Raw genomic sequence first — 8,558 nt, 5'->3', positions numbered from 1 at the left:
CCCTGGGACTATTCCCAAAGAAATCTAAAATACTCATTCAAAGAATAAATGCACCCCTATTTTCATTGCAGCATTATTTACAATAGCCAAGATTTGGAAGCAGCCCAAGCACCCATCTGTAGGGAAGTGGAGAAAAAAGCCGTGGTACATTCACACAGAGGAATACTACTCAGCTATAAAAAAGAAGGAAATCTTACCTTTGCAACACCATGGATGGAGCTGGAGAGTATTATGCTAAGTTAAATAAGTCAATCAGAAAAAGACAAGTAACATATTATTTCACTTCTATGTGGAATCTAATGAACAAAATAAACTAAAAAACAAAATAGAAATAGATTCATAGCTACAGAATACAGATTGAAAATTGTCAGATGGGAGTATTGGGGGACTGGGTGAAAAAGGTGAAGGGATTAAGAAAAAAACAAACTTATAGACACAGACTACAGTATGGTGATTTCCAGAGGGAAAGTGAGGTGGGGGAAGATAGAAGAGGGTAAAAGGAAGATAAATGGTGATGGAAGGAGACTTGACTTGAGGTGGTAAACACACAATATAATAGATGATGTGTTATAGAATTGTACACATAAGATCTCTATAATTTTATTAGCAAATGCCCCCCCCAGCACAAATTCAATAAATAAAAGGAACAAAAACAGAAAGAACAAAATAAAAAAATTAAAAATGTATATAAAAGAAAAGCTTAGGAGATATTTTAGTATACAATCATGTATGTTTTTATGAAATTGAATTCCTTCTCCTGTGCCCAGCCTTGTTCTAAAAGCATCCATATGTAAAATCTCACTGATAAAAAAAATTCTATTAGCCAAAGTGATCTTTTAAGAGCTTATATTAGTCATGATTTCACTTGTTTTTTCTTACTAAATTCTTTACATTTATTGAGGTTAATGAAGTTTAATTACTATAAGAAATTGACAGAAGCCCTTATAAAATTCTCAAATTTTAAGAAGAGTTTACAAACAGATGCCTGTGATTTTTATTCAGCTAATCTGTTCTTGTTTTGGAGTATTGATCTGATGTGTCTATGATGAAAGAACATTATCACATGAAGTGGTTTGGTGGAAATTTTGTTTCCTTAACAACTGTTTCTTTTGGGTGAAAACTGAGTAACTTTTTTTCAGATTCTAAGGCAATGCAGTTCAACTACCACTACATGGTTTAATTTTAAATAATGACATTTTCTTATCAGACTATTGGTCTAAATGTAGTTTAACAAGATAGGTAAAAAAAACCACTTTATTTTTATTCTCTTGATTTATTTGTTGTAGAATTTTTGGAATTTTGCTGGTCTTTGTGGATGTGTCCCTCGTCATTGCAGACCTACTTACCACTGATCAAACAATGTATATTCCTTTGGCATATCGTTCAATTTCTTTATCGATTGGTTTATATTTTTTCATGGATGTCCTTCTTCGAATATTTGTAGAAGGGTAAGTTTGATTAATTTTTCTAAAAGCACATCAAGCTATTTTGTACTGCTATGAAAAGCATCCCCAAATAATTGTCAGGTCAACCCAACCAGATGTGTCCCTCTTTATTAAAACAAGTCTCCTAGAAGGCACGGTCCACAAGAGAAACAACAATCCAAATCCCAATTTATACTAGACTAGAGGCCCGGTACACAAAAATTTGTGCACTGGCAGGGGAGAGGGGGTGTGGGGGGTGTCCCTCAGCCCCACTTGTGCCCTCTCACAGTCTGGGACCCCTTGGGAGATAACCACCTGCTGGCTTAGGCCCGCTCCCCAGGTGGCAGATGGCAGGCCTGATCCCTCGGTGCCTGTCCCACCTCCCTGGGTCACGCACACAGCAGGGCCGATCTGGGGGTTGGGGCACCACCCCAGGTTTGGGTCACACATGGGATGTCCAGGCGGGCTGGCAGATTGCTGCTGCCCCGCCCGGCTGCCCTGGGTCGGGTCCCACACGAGACACCTCGGTGGGCCAGCGGATCGCTGCTGCCCTGCCCGGCTGCCCTGGGTCGGGTCCCACACGAGACACCTCGGTGGGCCAGCGGATCGCTGCTGCCCTGCCCGGCTGCCCTGGGTCGGGTCCCACACGAGACACCTCGGTGGGCCAGCGGATCGCTGCTGCCCTGCCCGGCTGCCCTGGGTCGGGTCCCACACGAGACACCTCGGTGGGCCAGCGGATCGCTGCTGCCCTGCCCGGCTGCCCTGGGTCAGGTTGCACACGGGATGCCCAAATGGAGGCCAGGCAGGCTGGCAGATCGCTGCTGCACTGCCTGGCTGCCCTGGGTTGGGTTGCACATGGTTGCCCGTCGCCCTGGGTCGCAAATAGCAGGCCCGGATGGTGGCGGGGCAGGCAGGATGGCACTGTCCCGCCCTGCCTGCAGTATGCAAATTAGCTGCCATCTTTGTTGGCGGTTAATTTGCATATCACGCTGACTAGCCAATGGGAGGCGTGGCAAAGGTATGGTCCATTACCATGTTTGTCTATTATTAGATAGGATTGGGCTCTAAAATTATTGTTGCAACTGGTCCTCTAGTCTCTGACAATGTATTCTAGATGGTTTCTTCAACAAGTAAACCTCTTTTGGGTTTGCAAAATGGAGCCAGACAGGAACGTGTCTACATACAAAATATTAATATTTGTATAAATATTAATATTTCATTAATAACTGAATCTAAATAAAAGCTGACAGTATGTTAAATAGAACATGAACAGCCCCTACCTCAATTAAAAGAAAAACTTTTGTCAAGGTCACAGGAGATCTGAGGCATGGTTATTCCATCAGCTTGGTACTGAGGCAGCAGCTGATTTTCTCTGCTTTCTGAGAAGGTGCATAGAGTGAGCCACGCCTTGGAGTTTTATTGCTGTGGGAGTTAGGGACTAAATTCCCCAGCCTTCTCCTTTCCTTGTGAACTATCCTAATGACTTTGAGTTAAGGATAGCTGCCCACTCCTAGGTCACTCAGAGGCTGAAAGGGCTACCCAGACTTGGGAAAAGCTTTCCCTGGAGCACCAGTGCCATGGCTGAAGTAGCCAATGTTGGGAGGAAGGTTAAGTGGGTAGAATTTCAGCATTGGTTAGGGATTGCTCTGCAGGTGCAAAGCCAGACGATAAGTTTGCAGGCCAAAGTTGTGGACCCTTCTTCCTCTCATAAGCTCCTGTTGTGCATTCTTCACAGTCCCAGTTGCTCTAAAAGTGTGTCATGTTCAGCTTCTATTGCCCAACAGTACTGCCAAACGTCCTACCTTTCTCTTGCACCTATGTGAAGGCAATGCTTGCCTCTTCTTTAATGGTTTGGTTATAGCCCATACTATACTTACATTGATAAATTGATGCTTTTTACACATATATTAATGAATATTACACCCTTAGTCTAGTTTATAAAATGAATTTTAAGTAATTTATTAAAGTAGAATGCTTAATGGGAATGAGTCAAATACTTTGTGTTCTTACAAATATCCCCATCTCTTCTTTGGGGAGCATAAACGTACTTTTTTGTTTTATACTACAGGATACTATCATATTTTTCTGATATATTTAATTCCATGGATGCTGCCATTATTGTAGTGACTCTAATAATTGATTTCAATTATATTTTTTCTGACTATGAGATTTTTAAAGATATTCCCAGGTAAGAAACATATGATTCATCTCTCTTAAAGATTTGTTCTTCATTTTCTGTGGCTTTCATTTTGTGTAATCTTTTAAACTTTGAATGTCCTGATTCTGTGCCAGATAAGTTGCTTGAAAATGAAATGTTTAGACTAATTTCCTCATACATGGAAACTAAAGACTTGGGAGGTCCAGCGAAGGGTGTACACTCTAAGTATCTTTCGTTGAATGAAGAAGATGGAACACCTGAAGAAAAAACTAGGGACTTTACCTCTGTAGTAACTTCAACTTCTCCACATTTTTAAAATCACACTATTAGAATTTGAGCTCCAACCACAAATGACACATGAAATTCCTAGTTTTTTCTACCAGAGAATATTGATTTGAGCATATGGAAAATTTTAATGACTCCAATGATGATTCTCTTTAAAACAGCAAATGGAACATAAAACTGGATGACATGGGTAGCAATACAGAGGTAGAATTTCCAGGATAGTGTATTTAAAATTAAGAAAGCTGAGACAAAGTTAGAACTGTTAGGGATTAGAAAACTAAAATGTGTATGAGACACTGATGGATTTTTCTTTTTGTTCTTCCTCTTCCTACTCTGGTAATGAGGAAAAGAAGGGCAAATGTGTACTGGGATGTAAATGTTGGGTTGGCTCACTAGGCCTATTCATTCATCAAATAGCTTCCTTCTTTCTGCTATCCAGCTTCCCAGGACTTCACTTCAGGTTCCGACATTATTTGACATTATCTGATAGGCTTTTAGAGTTGTTTGAAAATAACTGGAGCCAGAATGGTCCTCTGACCAGCAACCTCAGCATCACCTAAGCGCTTGCTAAAAATGGAAGAAGAAAAACACCTCAGCCCCATTCTAGACCTATGGAATCAGTATGTACACTCAAGTTAGGGAAGCACTAGTCCCCACCATCAGTTCTCTGCCATTGTGTTTCTTTCTGACGGTAGGCGGGACACCAGCTCGCCCATTGCGAAGTATCTCAACCTGCTGCCTGCCTGATGTGTTAGCAGCTGTAGAGAACCTCTGTTACTGATGGAAGTAACAGAGGTGAACAAGAATCCTCAGTTTGTATTGATGGGAAAAAGACTGAAAAATACTCATCTTAAACCACAAAAGTTAAATCTACAAATTCTAAGTGTCTATCATACAACTATTTCTCTAAACCAGTTTCTCAGCTTCAGCGCTATTGCTATTTGGGATCAGATTGTTCTTTATTATGGGGGCTGCCACTAGGTGGGGGGCTGTCACACACAATTGTGACAACCCAAAATATCTCCAGACATTGCCAAATGTCCCCTCGGTGGCTGGGTGGGAAACATGGGGTAGGAGGTGCAAAATTATCCCTTGTTGAGAACCACTGCTCTATACTTAGATCACATTGAGAAAAACATCGTTTCCAAAGCAAAAATTAGTCTTTCTAATTTATTGTTAGATTGGTAATTCTCCTTCGGTCTCTACGCCTTATCATTCTAATGAGAATTTTTCATCTGGCTTACCAAGAAAGACAGCTTGAAAAGTTGACCAGAAGGATGGTAAGTGGGCAAAACATGCTTATAGTTCAGAAAAATGTGTTTTAGGAAATACTGGCAAGGGTTATAGGTATCTATATAATGATCTTTATTTTTATGTTGATTTATGTTTTACAAATTAATGATTCTTTTAAATGCTCAGGTTTCAGGAAACAAACGACGATACAAGAAAGATGGATTTGACTTAGACCTCACTTATGTGACTGGTTTGTGAAATTTAACTGTTGATTTACTTAAATTGATTTCACTTTTTTGTGTGTGTAAGTAATTATGTGGGGTTTTTATTGTTGTTGTTCTTGCCTTCTCTAAGCCATGTTCTTTCAAAGCATTGTTTATCCATGAAGAAGTATGCCACTATGGTAGTGTGACATATTTGTAATTTAACCCTGACAGTGTTTTTATTGTCATCTCAAATAAGCCCTACTTGGTTACAATACAGGAAGTTGAATGGATTTTCAGATGACTCCATTTGTATGGTTTAGAATTTATTGAGTAGTTATTCTGGGTCCAAAGGATTCCAAAGAAACCTCTTCTTTTCCTAGAACCCCAGAGAATAAGGTCATTGCTTTGTAGATATCAGGTTTCTGAGTCAGGATCACTGGAAAGCATCTGGGCAGTTCCCAACATCCTTGTAGCCTGGATCTCTCATTTTCCTTTGGTGTTTAAGTAAAAAATAAATTCCCACTACAGGAGGAGCTCCAGACTGAGGTCAACACAAATCTGTTTGCATATGGCTGGAACCAACTGAGTTGGGAACACAGGGGAGTTTAATGGTTATTGTACTGGATAATTTACTATATTATCTTAATTATCTTGAGGGTTAGTTAGTTTTTTCTATCATTTTCAATCCTGAATTTTTTTTTCTGTGAAAAAGGAGTCTGGTTATTAGTAAATTAAGTTGTCACATATTGTTTGGCATCTATAATGACATTCATAATAGTGACTATTTTGACTTCCAGAACGTATTATTGCCATGTCATTCCCATCTTCTGGAAAGGAGTCTTTCTATAGGAATCCAATTCAGGTAAGGGTATTGATCTAACAAATGCTCATATTTCTCAGTAACCATAGACTGTGGCCCAAAGATGGAAGTATTTTACTAAAAATTTACTCTTTCAGGTAAAAAATTATAATGGATTGACATTAATTAGCTTTTTCTCTGTTGCACACCAACCAAAAACTTAGTGACTTATAATAGCAGCCATTGACTTAGCTCATGATAATGTGGTTTGTGAATTTGCATTGGGCTTAACTAGGTAGTTCTGGTGATCACAGACAGGCTCAGTTAATCTCAGTTGAGTTAACTCATTTATCTGTGGGCACCTACTGGGCATCTGAGGATTGGTTAAATGACTCCATGTGATATTTCATTCTCTAACAGGCCAGTGTGGGCTTTTTCACTGTGGCAGTGGCAAGGATCCCACAAGTAGCAAGCAAAAGATTGTAGAGCCCCTGGAGATCTAGGCTCAAAACTAGTATAATGTGGCTTCTACCACATTCTATTAGAAAAGCAAATTGCAAATCCAGTGCAGATTCAAGGAGTAAAAAACCGACTCCATTTCTTGATGGCAGGAATTGTAACAAATTGTGACCATATTTTTGTAGTCTATCATAGGGGGAAAGGGTGGGAATTCTTTAAAGTAAATAAGTAAAACATGTGTTCTTAGGTTGAGATCCAAAATTATAGTAGAGGCATACTGCTTTAGGTCTTGTGGATTAAGTAAACTAATTTCAAAGATAAAATTATGTGTACTATGAAATTTCAATTAAGTCATTGTTTAAGAAGTTTGCATAATGTGTGGGTATGTATACATTAGAGCAATTGACAGTATTTATATCTCAATAAAAATATAATATGTAATTATACATAATTATATGTACGTGTTTATGTGTGTATGTCTATATTCATACATATATAATTATACTTTTATTGAGGCATAAAAAACCTTGTAAGATGTACTGATCTTAAGTGTTTATCTTGATGTAATTTTATATATGTATATGCATGTAACCAACACCTCTATCTAGATATAAAACATTTCATGCTCTTTTTCAGTCAATATCCCAACACACTAAAAGTAATTCTAACTGAGTTAGTTTTACTTCTTATTGAATTTCACATAAGTGGAATCATACACTAACTACATCTTTTGTTACTGACTTTTTATGTTCAAAATAAGTTCTGTGAGATTCATCCAATATTGTTATGTGTAAGAAGTTCTTTTAATTTATTGCTTTCTAGAATACTGTATTGGAAGTCCAAGCATTCAGTTTACATGGAGAAATTATGACATTATACAGCACCTCACAAAGGCAGCAAATACATTACAGTTTACAAAAGCTACTCTACAAAATATTTTAAATTTGAATTATCTAAAGGTACAGCTGAAGAAACAGATATAAAACTGGCAACCAGTAATTTTGACTGTAGCTTACATGACTTTACATATATGAATTTGAAAATACTGAGTTTAGGGTAATCATTATGCTTTGTGCCTATATGAAAACTATTAAAGGCCCTGTGCATGAATTCATGTACTAGTGGGGTCTACTTGAGCCAATCGGGGCTGATTGGGCTGGGCTGGCCCCGGAAAGGGGGTGCAGGTTGGGGGGATCAATTGGGAGTGGGGCCAGCTGAGGGGAAGGGCTGCTGGGGGTTGGCCAGCTAGCCCCACCCCCTGGTTGAACTCCCGATTGAGGGGATAATTTGCATATTAGCCTTTTATTATATAGGATAATGCTGCCTGTTGAAGAATGAACAGTATAATACTGATTGTTAAAGAATCGTGTTCAAAATTATTTAATTCACTTCAAAATGTCATACAAATTATTATGTTTTTTATGTGCAATTAAATCTTCACTCATTTAGCTCAAGTACATTACTAAAGTAATATATTAAATTTTCCACTGCAGTGGTCTTTCACACCATTGACATTTGCATACTTTAGTATAAATTAGAAAGAAATGTGTGATATTCACAAATGTTCAGAAAAGCAAGCAAAAGGTCAATGAACTTGCCAGGTTCTTTGAGATAGTGTCATGTCAGCTTCATAAACATTCATTCTGTAAAATAGTTAGCTAATGTTTAAACACCATTTGCAAGATAAAACACATTTTCTCATAAATAATGAAGTCTTTTTATCAAGCACTAAAAAGTATACAAAATAATTTGAATTTGAGCAAGTCCTGGAATGTGTTCAGCCTAATATTTAAACAGACTTGTTTCCAGGGTTTCACAAGGACAAGATTTTAAATTGCTCAGAAGATTTAGAAGCTGCCTTGAGAGAGATGAACACAATCATTACCAATAGAAAAAGTAACCATTGTGTTTATCTCTTTTTTTTTAATATATTTTTTATTGATTAAGAAATTACATATGTGTCCCTGTCCCCACATCACCCTCCACCCCCCTCG

General features: G+C 38.3%; 1 protein-coding gene across 1 annotated transcript in view; it reads left to right on the top strand.

Annotated features, from left to right (window-relative positions):
* Positions 1-1,401: 1,401 nt before the first annotated feature.
* LOC102751642 (phosphatidylinositol 3,4,5-trisphosphate 3-phosphatase TPTE2) overlaps positions 1,402-8,558 on the top strand; it is a 69,296-nt gene continuing 62,139 nt past the window's right edge. The window contains exons 1-5 of the mRNA XM_015561379.1: positions 1,402-1,448; positions 3,493-3,612; positions 5,048-5,147; positions 5,287-5,350; positions 6,104-6,168. Coding sequence (XP_015416865.1) covers positions 1,417-1,448; positions 3,493-3,612; positions 5,048-5,147; positions 5,287-5,350; positions 6,104-6,168 — 381 coding nt within the window. The 5' untranslated portion in view covers positions 1,402-1,416. The remainder of the gene's footprint in view (positions 1,449-3,492; positions 3,613-5,047; positions 5,148-5,286; positions 5,351-6,103; positions 6,169-8,558) is intronic.

The sequence above is a fragment of the Myotis davidii genome, unplaced genomic scaffold, assembly GCF_000327345.1.
Source record: "Myotis davidii unplaced genomic scaffold, ASM32734v1 scaffold310, whole genome shotgun sequence".
In the NCBI taxonomy this organism is placed as follows: Eukaryota; Metazoa; Chordata; class Mammalia; order Chiroptera; family Vespertilionidae; genus Myotis; species Myotis davidii.
Note: the sequence above shows the minus strand (reverse complement) of the source record. Positions and strands in the feature narration are given on the sequence as shown.